The 22,818-nt window shown below is 46.7% G+C and overlaps 1 protein-coding gene across 8 annotated transcripts in view; it reads right to left on the bottom strand.

Annotated features, from left to right (window-relative positions):
* The window catches only part of ARHGEF7 (Rho guanine nucleotide exchange factor 7), a 124,928-nt gene that overhangs the window by 47,619 nt on the left and 54,491 nt on the right, over nucleotides 1-22,818 (bottom strand). For 4 of the 8 annotated variants that reach the window (XM_036893925.2, XM_036893928.2, XM_036893926.2 and 1 more), the window contains 3 exons: nucleotides 21,247-21,377; nucleotides 14,208-14,409; nucleotides 8,197-8,285 (listed from right to left, as the gene is read on the bottom strand). In XM_036893925.2, coding sequence (XP_036749820.2) covers nucleotides 8,197-8,285; nucleotides 14,208-14,409; nucleotides 21,247-21,377 — 422 coding nt within the window. The remainder of the gene's footprint in view (nucleotides 1-8,196; nucleotides 8,286-14,207; nucleotides 14,410-21,246; nucleotides 21,378-22,818) is intronic. The other 4 variants (XM_057494584.1, XM_057494585.1, XM_036893930.2 and 1 more) reach the window with 2 other exon arrangements.

Genomic DNA, 22,818 nt, shown 5'->3' with positions numbered 1-22,818 from the left:
CTGCACAGCAGAGGACACCATCAGCAGAACAAAATGGCATCCTACTGTATGGGAGACTCTATCTGCAAAAGATAAGTCCAATAAGGGGCTAATATCCAAAACATGTGAAGAACTCATACAATTCAACAGTGGGCAGAGGACCTGAACATTTTTCCAAAGACAACATACAGATGGCCAAGAAACACATGAAAAGATGCTCAACATTGCTAATCATCTGAGAAATGCAAACCAAAATCATAATGGGCTATCACCTCACACCCATTAGAATGGCCACAATCTGAAAGACAAAAATTGACAACAAGTGTTGGCAAGGATGTGGAGAAAAGGGAGCACTCCTATACTGCTGGGTGGGAATGTAAATAGGTCCATCCACTGTGGAAAGCAATATGGATGTTCCTCAAAAAGCTAAAAATAGAAATATCCTATGACCCAGTAATTCCACTTCTGGGAATTTACCCTAAGAAAACAAAATCATTGATTCAAATATATATGCACCCCTGTGTTTATCTCTGCATTATTTACAATAGCCAAGATACAGAAACAACCTAAGTGCCCATAGACAGATGAATGGATAAAGAAGACATGGCACATGTATACGATGGGGTATTACTCAGCCATAAATAAGAATGAAATCTTGCTATTTTGTGACAACATGGGTGGGACTAGAGGGTATTATACTAAGTGAAATAAACCAGGCAGGGAAAGACAAATATCCTATGATTTCACTCATATGGGGAATCTGAAAAAAAAAAACAAAAAACGAACAAAACAGAAAGACTCAAACACACAGAAGAGACCGGTGGTTGCCATGGGGGAAGGGGGTGGGGAGCGAAATAAGTAGTGAAGGGGATAAAGAGGTACAAAATCCCAATATAAATTACTCATGGGGATGAAAGTATAGCATAGAGAATATAGTCAGTAAAATTATAGTATCTTTGTATGTGAAGAGATAGTAACTATACTTACTGGGGTGAGCATTTAATAACAGATAACTGTTGAATCACTACACTGTATACTTGAAACCAATATTGTGTATCAACTATACTTCAATTAGAAAAAGAGCTTGAGTGTTCAGAGTTCCATATACAGCTGCCATATTACTTTTGAGAAACCCTATGGATTTACATTTCTATCATTTATTAGAACTGAAGGTTCTCTTTAAATCTCTGCTCACTGGATACATAAAATATTACTTTCAAATTTTTTATGGTAAGCTTAACTATTTTGTCAGAGTCCTACGGACTAAATGTTTGTGTTCTTCCAAAATGCGTATGTTGAAGTCTAAATCCCCCAGTGTGAGGGTATTCAGAGGTGGGGCCTCTGGGCAGAATGAGGTCATCAGGGCAGAGCCCTCACGACAGGGTTAGTGCCCGTGCTGATGAGACCACCACTCGTCTGTCCACCACTGAGGCCAGGACAGAAGGCAGCCCTCTATACACCAGGAAGAGAGACTTCACCAAAAACCCAGTCCTGCTGGCACCCTGATCTGGGATTTCCAGCCTCCACAACTGAGAGAAAGAAATATTTACTGTTTGATTCGCTCCGTCCACGGATTCTGTTACAGCAGCCCAAACTGATTATGACCCAGCCATCAGTATTTCCCATTTTACACTGCTCACTCCCTTTCCTATTTAGCTATTAATGTGTTTGTATTAATGAGTTCTTCACACCTTAAGGATAATCTTGTGTTGTTACATAACTGTTGTAAATAAAGTCCCAATTAACTTGTAATTTGGTTTCTATTATTTGAAGGCAAAGAATTTACTAAACGTTGATGTAGCCTAATCAATTTTGCTATTTTCCTTTGTTTCTATTCATTGCTTTTAAGTTCTAAAAAACCTCCCCCACCCCAATGCATTAACCAAGCACGCACAGATCCGAGCACAAAGAACAGAAGCCTGTTTAAGCACAGTCGGAGCAATCTTCTTCTGACCCAAGTGTGAATACTAGGAAGCCAGGCTTAAAAAAATGACTTGAGAAAAAAGATGAAGAGGAGTGAGTGCCTGCCCCTCACTGACAGGGAGGAGCCACCTGCAGAGGGAGTCAGACAGGTCAGTCAGTAAAGGGGCGGACAAGACCCAGGGGAGAGCTCCAGAACCCAGAGGTGCTAAAACCTTCTAAAACAATATTTCATTGAAAACTGGACAAGATATATAAAGAGCCAAGAACATGTGACCCATGCACAAATAGGGGGGCAGCGGGGCAACACTCAATGGGAACCATCTCTGAGAAGGCCCAGATTCTGGGCTCAGCAGACGAAGGCTTCAAGAAGCTGCTATAAATCTGTTCACAGAGGGACTCCTGGCGTCAGGTCCCACGTTTACAGAGCTTGGAAGTCACCACTCCATCCTGACAATTAAAAAAGGCTGAACAGACCAAAAAACCAACAACTCTTCTTAGATCCGTAAGGGAGAGAAACATAAGGTAACCCACTCCCCAAGACTGGGCAGTGACAGGCAGGTGCTTAGTGCCAGCAGTCGCCCTTCCCGGGAGAGCAGGCCGGCCCGGGCAGGAAAACCGGACTGCAATGAGGGACTGCTGCAGGCTCCGTGAGGCTAAGTCTGAGAATCAAAAACTCCAGGGGACCCAGTCGTGGGGGACACCCCCAACACTGCGAAACTCACCTCCAGGAGTTCCATCAGGTTCCCAAAGTATCAGAGAAAAAAATGCCCTTGGACTTTCAGCAGACGGAAGGAAAAGGACCATTCTGAAATACTCTATTCTTGACAAGGCCCGCCCTAAGGGAAACATGCTCCCAGAGCCCACCTGACCTGGGAGGGGCCTGCCCAGCTCCAGCCCACCCCAGCCAGCCTGTCCTGCCTAGCACACCAGGAGAAAACACAAAAACCGGGAAACTTGTCCAGTGAGGCAAGGGCCCCTGGATAGAGGTAAGCCCGAGACCAGAGAACACTTCTCTTCCCTGCACCTCAGCACCGATGCCTACCTACAGCAGCTCCTTCTCCCAGTATCTCACGTCCGGCTCCAAGAAAACACCGCAAGGCAACAAGGCAAAGAACATTGTGAAGATGCCAGAACCAGACACGGCATGACGCCAGGGTTAAAGCCATGATCAATAAGCTGATGGCGCTAATGGATAAAACAGCAGCAAGAACACATGGGCAACTCAACTCAGAGAAGCAAGCCCTAAGAACAAACTGAAAAGAAATGCTGCAGATAAAAGCACTCTAACAGAAAGGAAGAATGCCTCCGAGGGCTCATTAGGAGGCTGGATGCAGCAGCTACAGGACACAGCAACACATCCTGGAAGAACGAGAACATCCAAGGGCTGTGGGGTGACCACAGAAGGTGCAACACAGACAGTGGGGGACCAGAAGAAACAGGAGACAAGTCTGAAGAAGTAATGACAGAGAATTTCCCCAAATTAATGTCAGACGCTAACCCACAGACCCCAAGCAGCTCAGGGAACACCAGGCAGGGTAACTGCCCAAAAAACTGCCTACACATATCACCTTCAAGCTCCAGAAAACTAAAGATGATGGGGATCACGTATCTGAGAACAGACTGTTGTCCAAAATACACAAAGAGCTCCTGAAACTTCACAATAAGAAAATGAAAAGCCAACTTGAAAAATGGACCAAATAACTAGACATCTTACAAAAGAAAACAGATGGCAAATAAACATATGAAAAGATGCTCCATGTGTGACATCAGGGAAGTGCAGATCGAACAATGAGATCCCACAGCACAGCTGTTAGAATGGCCAAAACCCAAAACACTCTCACCACCAAATGCTGGTGAGGATGTGGAGCACCAGGAACTCTCACTCACTGTGGGTGGGAACGAAGAACGGCACAGCCACTTGGGAAGGCAACTGGCAATTTCCACGACCAAACATATATCTCACCATATGATCCAGCAATTGCACTCCTTAGTACTTACCCAAGGAGCTGAAAACTTACATGTTTACAGAAAAACCTACACATGGATGTTTATAGCAGCTTTATTCATAACTGCACAAACTTGGAAGCCACCAACATGTTCTTTAGTAGGTGAATGGCTAACGTGTGGACCATCCAATGAAACACTGTTCAGCACTAAAAAGAAAGGAGCCACCAAGCCATGCGATGACGTGGAGGGCCCTAAAATGCCTATTACTAATAAAAGAAGCCAATACTGGTATCCACATATAAATCAAGTATAAAAACCAAATGAGTATTCATATTTGAACTGACTGTTTAGAGTTCATAATGCATGAGCAAAACCGAAAGTTTCTGTGATGACTGCCCTTGTACTACTGTTCACTATGTAACTTATTCACTATGTAAGAATTTGTTCTCCATGTAAGAACTTGTTTGTTATGCCTCAGAAGATTGGAGACTGACGAAAATTAGGCTTGGGGTGGATTAATGATTGTGCATTGAGCATTGACTCCCCTATACAGAATTTTATTGTCGTTAACAACCATTTGATCAATAAATATGAGAGATGCCCTCACAAAAAAAAAAAAAAAAAAAAAAAAGGACAGACCTCCAATGGTAAAATAAATAACTAACCGGGATGTAATGTATAGCATAAGGAATATAGTCAAGATATTGTAACAGCTTGGTAGGGTGATAGCTGGAACCTAGAATTATGTATATAAATGTTCTACCACTGTGTTGTACACTTGAAACTAATGTAATGTAATACTGTGCGTCAACTACCCTTCAATAAAAAATAATTATTTAAAAAAAATAATAATAATAAAAAAAATAAATAAATAAAGCAAAATAAAGATATTTTCAAGCAAAAAAAAAAGAAGCCAATACAAAAGTGTACAGTCTATATGATCCAACTGTAAGACATTCTGGAAAAGACACATCTGTGGAGACAGTATAAGATCAGTGGTTGCCAGGGGTGGGGCTGGGGAGGGGAACAGGCAGAGAAAGAGGATTTTTAGGGCAGTGAGAACATTCTATATGATACTATACTGACAGATACATGTCATTACACATCGTCCAAGCCCACAGAACGTACACCACCACCACCAAGAGCGACGGCTACACTATGGGCTTCGGATGATCATGATGTATCAGGGTAGCTTCATCCTTGGAAACAATGTACCATCCTGGTGAGTGACACTGACACCGACGTGGGAAATCTCTACCTCCCCCTCAATTTTACTGTCAACCTAACACTGCTCTAAAATAATAGTCTTTTAAAACAATGCCCAAAATACTAAAGGAAACCATGCTTAAAGAATTAAAGTATACAAACAATGACTCAAATATACTCCAGTCAAATGGAAATTATGAATTGAAAGGTGCAATAAAAGTGAAAAATTTGCTGGAGGAACTCAACATCACATTTAAGCTAACAAAAGAAATAATCAGCAAGCAAAGAGATAACAGAGATTATTCAATCTTCTGAACAGAAGAGTGCCTTGGAAACCTGCGGACCCCAACATGCTTACATCACCTGCACCACGGGAGTCCCAGAAGCAGAGGACAGGCAGCTGATCAGTGTGTTCCTGGCAGTCATGAATCCCTAAGAATCACTTTTCACCTCCCAGTGCTCTTCGGTTTGTCTTGAACATCACACGATGGCAGAAAGATACATACCCACCCTGACTCATGCCTACGCCCTCATCATCTCTCCATTTCAAAATGTGTGTCCTCCACCTAGAACACGCTCTTCACTGCTCTGCACTGATCCCAAGATGGCACTGGCATGCTCCCTGTCACTGGCTTTAGTAACATCACCCACACCGGTCTTACCTCTTGCAGAGCCTTCTTATGTCTCAGTGGGGTTAAAAATACCCACACTTGGGTAGTTTTCTGTGAAAACGAAACTGCGCAAGTGTGAAAATGCCTAACCCATTATATATTATATTTTGTTCTGCGTGATGTTTCTGTCTTATTTTACTTTATGAAATTTATAAATGTGGAACTCAGGAAAGCTAAAACTGATCCCTGGCTTAGTCACTAACCTGTGTGTGACCTTGGACAAGCCCTTTAATCTCTAGAGCTGTTTTCTCCACAGTAAAATGAGAGTGCTCTATCAAAAGATGATTTCTAAAAATTCTATGAATTTATGTTCATAACAACTACACTTTAACATGCACTATTTACTAATATAGCTTTGTGTAAGCAACAATTTAGACGTGATTTTGAGGTCAAGGTGTTTTCCCATCATTCTGAGTGAGAGAGTGGCTGATTCAAAGAGAACAGCATGTGTGATATAAAGGCTCTTCTCCCCATACAAGCACCTTTAAAGGAGGACATCTAAAAAGGCAGTGATCATGCTTCGGTCTGAAGAGGGTCAGAGAGCATAAAATACAAAAGAAAGCAACCCACCAGGACTTCCAGAAAGCATGGTCGCCTAGTTTCATAAAACACCCAAGGGAAGCAGGGGCTACGCAGGAGACCAGAGAAACACGGCCGGCTCCAAGTGGGAAGGGGCCAGCCTACTCCTCCAGCAGAGGGACTGGACTGCATTACCCACTACGTGAAATCTTCCCCAGGAAAGAAACCAGTGTCTCACATAATATAAGAGTTTAAAAAAGCTCCATGAGTTAGAAGTTAACATTTTCCTATGAAACCTTGAGGAGCCAAAGCTGCCTTCCTGTGGCCACATGCACCCGACCGTCCGTATGGCCCATCACTTACTAAGGAGCAGACACATTAGTGCAGCCCTGATCCCAGAACCAACACCTGGCAAACAAGGGCATCAAGAGGATGTAGGGAGCAGAGACCACCAGGCAAGGCAGGCACCCCAGGTCGGGACACAAGAAGCCCAGGGAGGCCGATGCTCTCTGAGTCTAGAGCTAGGCGGAAGTCAGAGGGCCAAGGAGCAGATGCGATTGGTGAAGACAATGAGAAGTCACTGAAGTAGAGGATGAGACGCGAAATCAAGGACTTGCAGGAAGAGAAAGATATGGAGTCGAGTGATACATAGGAAAAGGACAGTAAAAACGACAAGTGGGTCGGTCCGCTTGGTGGCATCACACACACAGGCCAGTGACTGAGGAGCAGCACAGCTGCGCACGTATGAAAAGAGGAGACCAAATGGGGCCAGAGGTGAGCAGACACACCTGACCGCAGTGGCAGCAGAGCACACGCTGGAGGGAGCAGCGCCTGCCGCTGCCGCTCTCCACCATGCCCCCAGTGCCTCCACCAAGGCCTGGCACAGACTGGGCACCTACAAAATACCATTAAATGAATGAACGTTCCCCGCGGCCAAACGGTTCTGTGAGATTTAGGGCAAATGTTAGGCTAGCGCTCACAAGAAAGCCACGTATGCAGACTCATGGCAAAGGCCGCAGCGGTCAGTCAGTGTTGTGAGATGGACTCCCTCAAATCTGTCACAAGTTTCCTTAATAAATGCACAGAAAATTAAACCCTCATGAAGGGCTGCTGCAAAGAAACACTCATCAGCTGCTATTTCACTTGAAAAACTCAGTCTCATGGACTCAGATTTAGATTACCTAATCACGAAAATAAAGGTCTGAAGTAGGGAAGAAGTAATGCATGCTTTCCACAAAATCCAAAATATCCATGTTCAGAAAGTTTACTTTGCTGGTTTATCACACTGAACAGACACATGCCAGCAATTTAAAGTTTTAGTCAAAGAAAAAATATATTTTTCTGTTTGTTTAGCACATATACAACAGTTTAGGGACAAAGAAGGGTTGGTTAGTTATTAGATTTAATATCACAGGTAGTGTTTTAAGCTCACCAACTGCTCATGTTAAGTTTCAAAATGCACCAAGTTTTAGAATTCTGAAAAACATTTATCTTTACTGTTTAACACCTAGACACTCTCCTCTAATTCCAAGCTATTTGGTACATGATACATCAACCCCAGGAAAGAGTATGTTAAGATACAAAATAAACTAGAAACCGTGTTGACCTGAAGTACTTACCGTCTACACCAAATGTGAGTATATTGGCACGCAGAGCACACGAAAGCTTTAAATCACATCATGCACCCTTTGAAAATGTCATTGTGGAGACTTGTAATGGTATGGGGAAATAATCACAATACCACATGATGTGACAAGAACAAAGCACAATTCCATACATACACTACACAGAGATCAGAAGGAAATATACCAGAACACTGACGGTGCTTCATCTCTGTGGCAGATGACTTTTACATCTCTCTTCTACTCTACATAGTTTACTTATGCTCTACATTGCTGAATTTTAGAGACACTCACAGAAGATATTCTTAAAACGTTTTACAGTTACTCACCACATTGTAATAGCTTTTGTTAATGGCAGTTGTATCAAATCCTTTGGGAGGGCTCTTCAATGCTCCTGATTTGGGAGACACGGGCTTCTCTGAAATAAAAACGTAGTACAGTTTTACTGATTAACATGAGAGACGACCAGATGCACCAGAACCCACAGAGCCCGGAGCTACTGGTGCAGCAAGCTCATCTGAGACCACAGACCAGAGGGGAAGCTGAGCCACAGGCCTTACCTCCCTCGGGGACACAGCACAGCGCCCACACCTTTCCCACACTCAGCGTCTGGAGTCCGGGACCCTCCCAGCCCAAACATTCATCACCCCATTCTTCCTGCTCAGGTTGAAGAGCCAACAGGTTATGCTCCACTACACTTTAAGCTGCACATACAGCTTAGGAGTGTAGCAAAAGCAAAATGGCACCAAACAGAATCAGAGAAAACATGGGCAGATGCGGAACAACACGAAAATGTCAAGACCCACAGTCTGGACGGTATCTCAAGAAGGATTCAGATCGCTCAAACAAGAAGGTCTGGTAAAGGTAGGAGGCAAAGGAGAACAAAGGCCACCAATTCAGGGCCAAAACCAAAAACACCACACAGCCTTAGGAATGGTACCCTGGGGTCACATGACCACCGCCAGGCCCACTGCAAAGATTCCAAGGTCTGACAGCTGCAGGGCTTCCGTCCAACATCCACTCAGGAGAGACTCAGTCAGCACACAGGCGCTGAAGAGGTGCCTGCTAACTGGTGGCACGGCTCTCTGGTGGGTGGGTGATGTCAGTCACGGGGTCTGTGCAGCTTGTGCATCCATCGCTGGTTCTACGGGGTGGCTTTGTCTGTTTGGCTACCGCTAGTTCTAGGGGGTAGTTAGGCCTATCGCTGGTTCTAGGGGGTGGGTTTTCACCTATCATTTGGTTCTCCAAGGATACTGGGGCTAGAGATCAAATTGAGGCTGATGGAAGGGAGAGGAAGGGAGAAATTCTGATGAGCATTTCCCAGGGGACTCAGTTCATACAACCCCCACACGTCCTCTGCAAGGTCCTGCTGTAAAAATCACTGTTCTGTTCCACTGTTGTGGTACGCGGAATGACGCTGAGAGCACACCTGTCAGAAGCTCTCTCTTTAGGTAATATTTCCTAAAACAATGCCTTCAGCCCCAAAGCTTTGGGTCCCTAATTCCAACTGCCTGCTCAGCATCTCCCCATCTCCTCAGCAGAGAAACCCAAAATGAAATCCACTGTCTTTAACTGCCGGTCCTTCTCCTCCTATGCCATCGTTCATCTAAATCTTCAGTGCCTCACTGTAAGGTTTTCCAAATGGCTGAAAATAAAGAAAACAGAACAAGTTACTACTAATTCAGAGAATTCTCTCTCTGAAGAACAGACACAGAACTCCAAGGGAAATGAATTATCTCTAAGCTGTAAGTACTAATCTACTCTAACTAACACAGTTTCTCTCCCAATCTTTTACTTGCAGCTAAAAATGTAACTGGAAGAAAAACTATGACATTTTTACACTAAGAAAAACAATGCTTTTCCATGTTTAAAATCTGCAATTTGGGGAAGAACACACAATCATTGCAAACAGAAGGTCACTGAAGCCTAGCATACAGCCATCAAGGTCACAAACAGCATGTGGTGGGGCTCACATACCAACATGCATGCGAGTGAGACTGACTCATGAGAATCATCTACAAATCACTTCACATCATTATTCTGAAAGCAAATAACTTGCCAACTGCCTCATTTTACTTCAACTTATGACACACCTCACAACACCAAGGTTAACAGAATACAGTAAATTCCTATGAGAACTGTAAGGAAAAACATTTTTCAGGGAAAAAAGTTTCAGGCTACCAACATTTAAAGGACAGGCCAAGAGCAGAGAGAGCTGCTTGGAAGGAGGCAGGAGCTAGGCTTTGGCGGAGGGGAGGAGGGGCAGGAGGCCTCTGCTTTTCATCACACGCGCTCCTCTGCCGTCACTTACTTGTATGACTTTAAATGTTTTATGAAAGAACTTTCACAAGAACATCTCTAATGCTGGAAGACTTTCAACAATGACCATAAACTACTACACACCAGTGGACCTGACCTACAGGACGTGTCCCTGAAACCGAGTGTGCTTAGTCACCATCACTAGGAGGCAGCACGCTCCCAGAACATCTGCCAGCACCTGGCGCCCCAGCTGTTTAGGGGAGTGCACATTCATGACCTTAGTCTAGAGGACCATGCACTCCACATTGCAGACAAAATCCCAAACACGTAATCCCAGACCCCTCTGTACGCTGTGCTAGTCCCCACATGCCTCTCAGCTGCAGGTCTTCCACCCGTTAAGAAACCTGCAACTGGAAGAGCATGCAGAGGCCCAGCCTCTAATGCAGCTGCACCCTGGGAGCTTCCAAAATCCTCCAGCACGTGCACACACGCACTCCCAAACCCACTCCACACCAGACAGCGGCCCCACGGCACAGGCCACATCCAGCAGCACCGAGGAACAAGGCCGGGTCGCCTGTGCCGGTCCCTGCACAGACTGCAGCTGAATCACTGTACTCTCACAGTAATAACTGCATCCAAAAATCAGCTTGCATTTTGTGTCACTTTTTGATGTCAAAAATGAGCAGAAAATACTAAAAAGCAACCAATTTAGCACGTGGCCATGTGAATGCCCGCTGACAACGTGAGACTGAGCAGATCACAATCCCGCTCGAGTTCCTGCATCACCACCAAGCACAGGCTGTTGCTCCCTCCAGAGGACCAGCTCCTAGAGAAGGTGCTGGGGAAATGCCCACACCATACACACTGGGTGAGATGCCTAGAAACGGGGGAAATTAAACTCAGAATAACCATCTGAAAGAATCCTGGCGTGTGTGTCTGCATCCTCATGATGTGGAACACGACCTGCCCCAGCTGGTTTGGCCTAGTGGTGTTCCTTCCACAGCGGCACACCCCACACACACGGCCCACCGCCGAATGTGCACCTCCACGCCCACCTCATGACAGCGGCGGCCAGCCGTCCTCACTCCCAGAGCCAGCCTGTGGCTTCGCTTTCCATCTTCTCTGCATTCAAGAAATTCTCATGGGTGGGTGTATGTGTGCAAAACATAAGCATGTATAAAGTACAGTAGAAATGCATGGATTTAACATACCAAAACTGCACAGAAACTACATGCAGAGGAACAACGGTGTGTCCCCCATAAAACAGTACGTATTCAGAAGACTGCATTGCGCATTTGTTGCAAGCATTAGAAATCAGAAATTTGAAAGAAATTTGAAATTAGAAAGCAGACTCGCGGAAGACCTCTGTCTTCAATGAGGGACTACTTCAAACAAGAAACCATACAGGTCAAAGGCATGAACACACAGGGGGAAGCTGGACACAAATCCTGCTATCTCCAGCCAGAGGGCCAACAGCCACAGCTGCTTACACAGCCACAGGCAAGTGGATAAGCAAAATGTGGCTGGGAAACAGACTGTATATACTGCTCTCTGCCCCCGTTCCCGGCACAAAGCGCCTAAGCCTCGCGATGTCCTACGGACACGAGCACCAGCGGCACCTTCCACTCTAATATGTGGCCTCTGGCCCTGTTCCCGACAGAGCTCCTAAACCCCTGGGAGTGTCCTGGGTGATGGGAGCGTCTGCTGTGGTGAGGACACGGCTGGGCTCCCGGAGGGGGCTGCTCACCAAAGACCGGCCACGACTAGGCGCTGGGACGTTTCACCCCACTTCACCCCCCATCCTCCAGAGAGGGGCGAGGGGCCCGAGACTGAGCTCACCACCGACCATGCCTGCATGAGGAAGCCCGTAAAAGTCCCAGAGAGCTTCCACGTGGGTGGCGCAGCCCGACACCACGGGAACGGAGGCTGCAGGCCTTCCGGACCCGCCCGAGGGAGCTCATCAGCTGTGCCCTTCATCACTTCCCTCATCACATAATGAACCAGTGAGCATTAAGTAGTACTCCCCAAGTCTGAGCAGTTCTGACCAGTCACCAAGCCCAAGGAGGTGGGAATGGGAACCTGGTCAAAAGCACAGCTGACTACCTGGGACTCGTGGGACTAACCCCTCCCCATCTGCACATCTGACGCTAACTCCAGGCAGAGGGCACCAAAATTGAACTGCAGTGTCACCAAACTGCTTACTGTACGGAAAACCCATACAACTGTTGTCAGTCGTGCTGCGGGATGAAGCAGTGTTGACAATAGAGGAGAAACTCAGAGATGAGGCCATTTTTTCTCACCAGTGCTCCATCCGTACGATGGGATATTACTCAGACTCAAAGAGGAAGTTAATTCTGATGCGCCACAACATGGATGGACCCTGAAGACATCCTGCGATACGAAATAAGCTGGACCCAAGAGTACAAACACTGCACAAGTTCACTCACATGTGGTTCTCAGAGCCACCAAATTAAGGGGGGGCCCCAGGGGCTCGAGGGAGATAGGAATGGGGCATTATTTACTTTCAGTTTAGGAAGATGAAATGGTTCCAGAGATGGTGGTGGTGAGGGCTTCACAATTATGTGCAATGCCACTGAGTTGCACACATAAAAATTATTTTTTAATGGTTAAAATGGTAAATTTTACATTACATGATTCTTACCACAATTAAAAAAATAATAGGCATGCTATTTCTTAAATTCCTACTATTTGAGGGCACTACTGAGAAAACACTTGTTATATCAAAACAGTTACATTCACATTTAAAAATCCTTTTTTTTGCTACCTTAAAAAATAAAATAGCACCTGTCATTTGCTGAGCTCCTGCTCTGTGCCAGACTGTAGCACAGACTGCACCAGCCTAAACCACTGACTCCCTCCAAGGGAGGCCCTGTCCTCACCCCACACCTGCGATGCCGTGGGCATCCCCGAGCATCCCCAGGTGCTCACACGGCCACATCCAGCAGAGCTGCGGTCTGGCAGCATGCCCTTACCGCTGACCATAACCAACCTGCTCTTCCCCAAGCAGAACTAGAGAAGCCACAGGAGCTACCTTTCCAGGAAGGGGACGATGCACAAGCCAAGCTACACGATATTCTTCGCAAATCTCACCCACCCCTCTACAGCCATTCACTCCTCCACTTTAAGAGGCGGGTTTTGAAATCTTATTCTACTTTTAAATCACCTCAGAGTATCTAGAACCAAGCTCCACATAAATTCAAAGCTTTATACACGGAGGAATCTGTGCAGGCCAGACCCACCCGGCGACACAGACAGTGCACAGCACCCTGCTGATGAATTAATGCTGCTTCAGGCACGAATGGAACACTGCCAACGTCCCCACGCCATGACAAGCAGGGCAGCACACACGCACTCCCTACCCCCCACATCACGCCCTGGGCACTCGGACCTCCAGCATTACAGAACTTCACCCCACAGTCCCATGATGTAAATCACAGATCCCAGGCCTCAGAACTGTCAATTCTACAAGGTGAAGCACACCTAAATGGAAAACGAGAAATGCCAACTACCACTACCCCCTCTCATTTTGAGATAAGCCTCTGAGTAATTTTTCAAAGGTCAGTAAAATAATGTTAAACAATTTCACAAAACATTGGGAAGATGATGTATTTTTAAATACTGTTAGTACAAAAAAAATGACATAAATTACTCTACATGATTGGCAAAAGAACCCATTGGTAATAAAAATTAAATACATCCTGCCTAATATTACAAACTCCAAATCCTGATGCTGGCCCTAACAAAAGGATAATAAGTTTTATTTTGCTATAAAGTATATCCACAAAAATAGAACAGATTTGATATTCTCCTTACATATGGAAAATAACAGTAAGTCTCTCCGCCAAAGTCACAACCAAATGAAACGCCAGTTTCTAACTGGGGAGCCTTTATCCCACACCTTTATCCCAGTGTGGGGTAAAGACAGTCACTTCGGCCGAGCAAAGAGGGAGGGATCTGAATCCTCAGCCCAGGGCCGTCCACACAAGGCCCGCTGGAGGAAAGCCCTGAGCCGGCACCCCGCGCTCCTCCGGCAGGAAGAGCTGCGGCCCCCCCCACTCACCACTGGGCTTGACCTCGCGCACGTAGTTGCTGGGGAACCAGCCGGTCCTGCTGCCGAGCGAGCCTTCCCACCAGCCTCCGTCCTCCACTCGAGTGACGTGGATGACGTCTCCTTTCGTGAAGGAAAGCTCGTCTTCATTGGTCTGCTGGAAGTTAAACTTTGCTCTTACTACCAGCTGATTGCTGCTATCGTCGGTCATGTCCTGGAAGGGGGGAGGGGGAGGAAAATGCCGTCAGGCACAGTGTGCGTCACCACAGGCAGGACTGTAGCATCGCCCCTGCCGAGGCCGGGCAGTGATGGACACGGAGACAGGAAGCCTCCTGAGTCTCCAGGGCCCTGACCACCGTCCTGTTCCAGCCCAGGGGAGACCCTAAGCGGCTTCAAAGACCTTCCTCACCATGGTAAGCCTACACACACACGCCTTCACGCACGTTTGTATGTTATTTCACGGTACGTAACTCTACAGTTCACAAAAAGTCAACATATGATGGTCACCGCTTCAGTACTACCTCATTTCCTTAGTCTTAACTGAGGGCATGACATCCTGCCGTGTGACTGGGCCATCAACTGCTTATTACAATCCTCCACTGGATTTGAAGCTATTTCTAGTATTTTTCTATTGCAAAAGAAAAGGCTACATTAAAACTGTTTGCTCATCTATCTTTGAACACACCTATAAATAAGCCAATACATTAACTTCAGCTCAGAGAACACGTGTGACATTTAAAATTGTAATACCTATGTCTAAACTGCCCTCCAGAAAGGTTCTACAAACTTACACCAAGTTACATGCCCACTAACAGTATCTAAGCATTCTTTTTTCTTGGAATATTCACCAACACTGGATATTGCCAAACATTTTATTTTGGGGAAATACTGTTGGGAAGGAATGGTACCTCATTCAATCTGCATTTTTTCTCAGAGATCAAGCACATCTACAGATCTCTGATGGTGGGAAGAGGAAGGCAGACTGGCTGGTTTCTTTTGATCTCCATCTATCCTGGAGCAGGTGGAGAGGCTTGCAACCCAGAACTGCCAACAGGAGCAAACAAACAAAAACCCCAAGAAAAGGCTGCTCTGTCTTAGCCAAGGGGTCGGAAACAGGCAGCAGGCCTAGTCACCCACTGACAGCAAGTGAGCCGGCTCAGCCCACAGCTGGGTGTCCACAGGGACTAGGCAGGACATCCCGTGCCCCACCCAACACCAGGGCACCACCTGCACCAGGGACATCAGCAAGGACCCACCCCCATCAGATGGCAGCAGGCAGCCCCACCCTACTGGGCAGGTTTCCCTGACCTTCCACCACCTCCCCCACCCCCATCTAGCAGCACCTGCAGGGGTTCAGCAGGAACCCCAGTGGCAGAGGTGGAGGAGTCCGCCCACGCACCACTGCAAGGACCCCAGAAACTACGCTGTCGCTGGAACCACAGCCTGCCAACATGAGCCACACCATCACACTAAACCCAGAAGGGGCCACGGCTGCAGCAGAATCCTGCATGGCCTTATGTGCTCTCCCTACGTGTCTAGGGTACACACAAAAACACTCATTCTGAAAATGAGGACAATCACAGCTTGAATGAGAAAGACACTGCCACCAATGCCAAGATAAAGCAGATGCTGGGATAATCAGAAAGGGTTTTTCATCACCAAAAGGCTCAAAAAGCAACTACTGCTGACCTTTGAGCAATGTGGGGTTTGGGGGCACTGAACCCCGTGTGGCCAAAAATCTGTTTATTAACTTGACTCTCCCAAATCTTAAACTCTGTTGACCAGAAGCCTTACCAGTAACAAACAGCTGATTAACTCATATTTTATATATTACATACTGTACTCTTATGATACAAATAGAGAAAAAATGTTTTTTCAAATTGTTGCCAATCTCAAAAAATGTTCCAATATATGTATTGGAAAAAAAATCCACCTGTAAGTGGAGCTGCAAAGTTTAAACCTACGATGTTCAAGGTTCAATGGCACAAATTCTCTTGAAATAGACAGACAGAAAATCTCAGGGAAAAAAAAACATAAAATTTCCTCAGAGAGAAAAAACTGATGAGAGCCCCAGGATTTTTCATTTTCCTCCTCTTAACATGCTGAACATTTCAGAAGAGATTCTCAGAACTGGACAAAAAAACTGGAAGTGCAAACTGCAAAAGGTACCCAGAGAAGTAAACCCGGACGGCCAGCAATGCAGAAAACAAAGGCACAAGGCAAGGACAGTCCAGCGCTCACCGCGCCACCTCGGCGTCTGGGTCCCGCAGCCCTTACACGCGCGCTGCCCCCAGGAGGGGGCCCAGGCCACCAGAGGGGGCGGCCCAATTCCCTTTTCCACTGTGGGAAGTCCACACCGTGACACCTCAAGTCAGAAAATAAAATGAAAATCAAGCTTAATCTAAGCATGTTAGAGACACACAGGCAAGTACCTAAAGGGGAAAATGGGAAGTGGCCATCTGATTTTTTCCTAATAACAAGTCTTGAAGAAGTAATTACCAGGCTCTCTCAACTAAGTGCACGTACCACTAAACAGAAAGATGACAAGAGTGAAGCGCACACACACCGTGATGAGGCAGATCTCCAAGACAAGGAGCTGATAAAATCCCCCAAATATTTAATTCTTACCTGTTTGTAAATATTTAATAATTCAACTACATAAAATGTCAGTTAAACATTTAGCACTTAGTTATTTGGAATACTCAGTAAATAAACAGCTCTTCGACATTTGGCAATGAAGTTCCGGCTGACCGCCTCACCTCAGACATGATGCTGGCTGGTGCCGGAATGGCGGGGGGCAGGATACAGCCCCAACCCCACCGGTCCACTGACACTCGCAACTGGAGAAGTGGCCCTGGGTGGGCAGGGACACGAGACTCGCACTCTGCAAACCATCCTCTGCCCACTAGGACCTCACTACACTCTACTTTCTGTGACTTATCCTGGGCCAGCAGCTTTGTGTAGAGCCTACAAACGGTAACCCTAGTGCTAAATTCCAACCATGGAATACAATGCGGAACAGGCAAATGGGGAGCAGGACGCTCAGAAAGTCACACCGCTCCGGAGGACCCTGCTGCCAGGCACTCCACTGTGGCTCAGCACCCAGCGCCAGGCCCTCTCCAGGCAGAGCCAGCCCCAGTGCAAGCAGCAGCGTGGCACTGTCCCATCAGGACCTTACATACAGGGTCGACACCTTTCTCGCTACAATCACAAGTTCTCCATACCCAAGGCACAGGCCAGGCAAACTCCACTGACACCTCTTCTAGTTCAGAAACGGACACTCCATATTGCCCAGGGCAGGGAGGAGTCAGAGGGAAGGTGGGAAGAGGTACAGGGAACAGGTAGCCAGTCTAGACCCACCTAACTTGATTCCACTAATGTCCACTCACTCAACACTTACTCCACGGAGGATACACAGGTTTTTAGGGTGTTGCTCCATGGAGTGCTGTGTAGAGGGTAAGATGCCAATGGGGTAACATGGAGAGTACACCCCAAAGCGCTGTGCCCGGGTGACTCCACCACTCAGCCTAACAGCACAGGAAGCTGGGAAGGATGTATTTAACCATTATCTTGTCACTATGGATTTTTTCCTTCCCTTTCTTTAAAAGCTCTCCTCCAACTATAGTTTGTCACCTATCTGGGCTCAATGTGACACTCCGTAACAATCTAAAACATAAAAGGTTAAGCACAAGAAGCCAGTCACAAGAAGGGCATGTGCTGCAGAATCCATCTGCGCAAAACAGAAGACAGGCGAAGCTCTTCCTGCCCACTCTAGAAACCAGGGCAGCAGGTGCCCAGCAGAGGTGTTGCTGGTCAAGTTCTAGCTCTTGATCTGCATGTGGCTTACACAGCAATGCTCAACTCATAAAAATGCAGCAAGCTCTTCACTTAGGATATGCATACTTTCCTAGGGAGAGAAGGGGTACAGTGCACAGGTTCAGGATCTTAACCACCACACACGTCCTTCAGGGCCTCTGATTCCCAGTCAAAGCACCACGCGGCAGTGCCACCTGTCTTTTAAGTTAATCAAGTGCTTCATCTTCTCAGATGTTCTGAAATTATCCAATAACCAAAAACCAGGGTATTCTGGAGTGCTGGCCTCATACACATCCCATCCTCTCCATTCCCTACAATCTCACTTATAGAAGAAAAGTCTGTTGAAAAGGTAAAGACCCGATTTCTGCTCTAATGGGTACTATTTCCAGTCTTGTGATCCTGCATATCTGAACTCAAAGCTTGTTTCCTTGTTCATATTTCAACAAATAAAAGATGCCAGAAATTAGACAAGCCAATGGTTTTATATCCCAAATACTGTCAATTACAACATTAACTCTGAGACCCATGCTTTCCAAGGTGCTAATTTTTTAGTCTTAGAATTCATGAAATGCAGCAAAACTCATTTTCCATGTTTATTGCATAGAAATGATTTAAAGGTCACACGTGTGAAACATTTTTGATATCCTGCCTTGTTCACCTTGAAGATAGGAGTTTGTGGACTTAGTGACCAGCACTGGGTTAATGAGTTTTGCAGACAGTCCCAGGAGCCTATGGGGAGGAAATGCTTCAGCCACAACTCCCACAAATGAAGGCTTATCAGAATGACAGCCTCGCAGGTATCTCCCCAAACCCTAAGAAAACTTTAAAAGCCCAGTGCGTACTCATCAGGAGTCAGATGAAGGAAGCACTGATCAGTCAGATGAAGACTGGAGCGTGGACGGGAAGGAACCCCAAACAAGCCGACGGAAGTTACTTATGAAGAAAGGAGGAGGAGGAAACCGCGCAGCCTCGTCTCACACCCTCTGACTGGTGAGAGGCACAGCAGGGGGCACAGGGGAAGATAAACCACTCAATTTAGCGCAGAGCGCGGGAAAGAGAGTACAAAGAGATCATCCCAAGAAAGGGATAATCGAGAAGCACCGAGTAAAGAAGTTAAAGCCTGGGTTTCAGTGTAGACCAAACCCCAGAACTATTCAAGTCTGTCACGTCACAAGCCAGGAAACCTGCCCCAGAGCAGCAGGGTTCTGGGGCAGCGGCTGGGGAACATTCTCACACAGATGCGCTGCGCAAGGCCGCGCAGCAGAGAGTTCACGGCAGCACCCCGAAAATGCCAGTCCTTGCTCTGGGGATGGCGGTGCCTTACACAACCTCAAAGCTGACCTTCATTTTAATGAGACCACAAGATCAATGTTCAAGACACTACAAGCTGTATTAGCTTGATTTCTTTTTTATGGAAAATTCCGAACACAAAAGTAGAGGATAGGTGAACCTCCATAGGGCCATCACCCAGCTTTAAACGAATATTCTGCCACTCAATTCATTATAAATCACTGTTAATCCAAGAAATTACCTCAAAGTACTAATAAAGACACAGAAAAACCTAAGGGCAAAGCGTTTTCTTACCCAGCATGTGTAACGGCAGTCTTCCCGTTACCCGCAGCAGCCAGCCCCGGCCACCAAGCACGGACAGGAAACGGGAGACACACACAGGTCTTTTTATTTCCGGCACAATTTAACATTTCTCTAGCTAATGCCAAGTTAATGCTATACTTCTTGTGATCTCAGTAACATCATCAACATTACAATGAACTTTATTTTACTTAAGATAATACATCTGAACTCCAGTCCTCACCTACTCAACAAAGGAGGGAACAGATGGAAGTCAGCACAGGCGAAAGGGTGAGACAGAAATATTTCTTCACTCAGAGTCTGTGGACTGCTCTTACATTTTCCTCATGTATTCTACAAAGCTAATTAAAAACATTTTTCAAGTGGTTTGTACATTGGTCCTTAATTTGGAATGGTAACACTGCCAACAGCGCTCTACGACATTCCCCTAGGGCTGACCTTACACCCCACTGCAGAGGGGACATGAGGGCTATCTGCAACCAGGGAAGCACCTGACAGCACCAGGCACAGAGAACTCCATGCATGCTGGACTGCACACAGCATCAGAAATGGGGTCAGGGGATTTCTCCAAGGGGAGACAGTCAGGGATAAAGAGCAAGGAGAGTAAGCCTGAGTTCAAAGAGTTCTGGAACACATAAAAATAATATTCCCTCTGCAGCTTTGAGTTTCTAATACTGCTTTATGAACAAAACTCAAATTTATTTCCCTATACAAAGTATAATTCTAACCAAATTAATTCTCTTCTCTTTATGATCCCCATTAGCTTACTTAATATCCCTTCCTATGTTGAAGCAGACAGCCAGCCATGGTCCCCTAAAAACTCTAGAAGAATCAGGCTCTCTTCAGACTCACTTCACAAGACCATTTGTTTCTAACAAAATAATTTCCTAAAACACTGCAAGAAAGAGGAGTCACACCACTCAGTCTTCAAACCAAATGCCATCCCACATTAGCCCCAAAGGGGACCTGGCAAGCTCTCCCCTGATGACAGGGTCTGCCCCCCCCCCACCCTGCCAGCTGGCACAATGCCTTTCCACACTCCTGCTCAGCACACTCTCACCTGCCCAGTCTCACTCTTGCACCCCATGCTCTCTGCTCACAGCCTGGGTTCTGACTGCTCGTGAGCGGCCTTTTCTTCACGTTCTAGGATGACCTAGCCCGGTTTCCTCATCCTCCACCCTGCCCACCCCGCCCACCCTCCTCCATGAACTACAGCCTAACTCAGTAACCCTCCAAGACATGCTTTGATCCAGAGAAAACCCACCTTTAGATTGTCCAGCTTTTAGCCATTTCTTTTCATACCTCTAAGTACTGTGACACACACATTTGTTATTTCCATACTTGTGTACATCTGTGCCTGGCTGATTAGAAAATACTATCCGAGTGGCCAGGGAGGTGGTTTAAAGCACACATTTCTCTAGATAAGCAGATTTATGCATCTTAAAACATAACCCCCAAAATAGACATGCTTTTCAAAAGCTGTCATTAAGCGTTACATCTAATAATGTGGTGACACGCAAACGCCAAACGCAAGTAAATGAATGGCAGCAAAGCCACGCCACCTCTTGGCGCACATCCTTCCAGATACACCCACACGCACTTCCCAACGTATTCCACCGTCAATAACCAACTCTCGCAAACTTACCAAACTCCGATACTGGCCCTGGAACAATTTTGAAGTCCGACTGTGTGAAGACTGGGATCCCAGCGAGTCAAAAGATTTTATCCGATGCGATGGCGGCCGGGCGCACACAGAGTCACTTCCCAGTCCAATGTCTGAAAGGCCGTGCAGAGAGAAGAGCAGGCTGAGACGCCTGGCCCCACACCGCACGCCGGCCGCCAGCCGGGGCGGGCCCGCGGGCTGTGTGTGCAGAGAACCAAAGCCCACTGTCCGCAACAGAAGCGGCTGGGCTCACTCCCCAACCCCCCACCGACAGAAGTTAGCTGGAAATAACTACTTAGTGGTTCTTCTCTAGCATAATTTTCAAGTTTGTGAAATGGTTTGTAACTGTTAATACTTCCCCTACACCTGGAAAAAATATGTCTTTCCAATTCAGTTCCTTAGCAGAGCATCACCCAGTACTTCTTTCCAGCACCACACCGCCAGATGCCCACCGGGTGAGATTACACATCACGCCGTACGCAGCAAGATTATTTTGCAACAAATGGAAAAGACTCATTTAAAACCAACAGAAAATTCCCTTGTATTTTTCAATCAGAGCAACCCTTCTGAGGACATGTCCTCAAAATGAAGGCAGCCCAAAACATACTCACCTCACGAAGTTATGAAAGGACCAAGGGGAACATGTTAGAGGGCTCAGTACTCTCTCTGGACTCTCCTCGTGACTGGATAGGCCGCTCAGGCCAAGAAAAAAGCAAATGCCACCAGCCCATTGCTTAGGAGTGAGTTGTTCAAGAAAAAAATGAAGCCATGAAAAGGTTTTCTAGGGAAAGCACGACACCTATTTGCATAGCAATTTCCTAAAGCTACATGAGGAGCAGGCTATAAAAAATATCCTTCACCCGATGGCCTCCCGGGCCTGTGTTCCTGGCACCTGGAGTGGCTTACAGAGTTATAAAATCTTCAGTAAACTGCCAACTGGAAAGCTAAAGGTAGCTCACAGGAAAACCTGATTTCAGCTTTTCTTGAAGCGTGTAGGCTGTGGTACCACCGGGTCTACATCCCTTGACAGGAAAGCCAGCCCCAAGCTGAGCGGGGCTGCACGCATGCTTCCCTCCTACTGCCCAGCCTGGTGCCCCCGCACTGGTGCTGGGAACCCCACCCTCCATCTTGCTATCCCAGTCTGAATCCTTCCCAGAACAGCTCTAAACGGCCCCTACAGCTCTCCCGCCCTGCTAAGGGCCGTGCCTTGCACTGTAGCATGGCAGAAGCCTGAGCACCCCAGGGCACAGAACCAGCTCCTAGAGGGCATTTGGGGAGGATGCTGCCTGCATGGCTACATGCTATGTGCCAGAGATCTCTCTGCACTCCAGCTTTCCAGGGCACGCGTGGAACAGCAAGGCGTCTCCGGGACATGCCCAGCTCCCCATCATTAGTCTTCCTTCTGTCCAACTGAAAGGCGGGTACTCATCCTCACACCTGGAGAACACAGACGGCTTTACGCAGCAGCAGATGACGAGTCTTCTCCAGGCGGCCGGCAGCCACCCCGGAGTAACGGCTCCAGCTGACTTACTGCTGAGCCAGGTGCTCACCTCC

Source organism: Manis pentadactyla, chromosome 17 (genome assembly GCF_030020395.1).
Source record: "Manis pentadactyla isolate mManPen7 chromosome 17, mManPen7.hap1, whole genome shotgun sequence".
In the NCBI taxonomy this organism is placed as follows: domain Eukaryota; kingdom Metazoa; phylum Chordata; class Mammalia; order Pholidota; family Manidae; genus Manis; species Manis pentadactyla.
The sequence above is the reverse complement of the archived record's forward strand: the minus strand, read 5'-3'. Positions and strand labels throughout refer to the sequence as shown.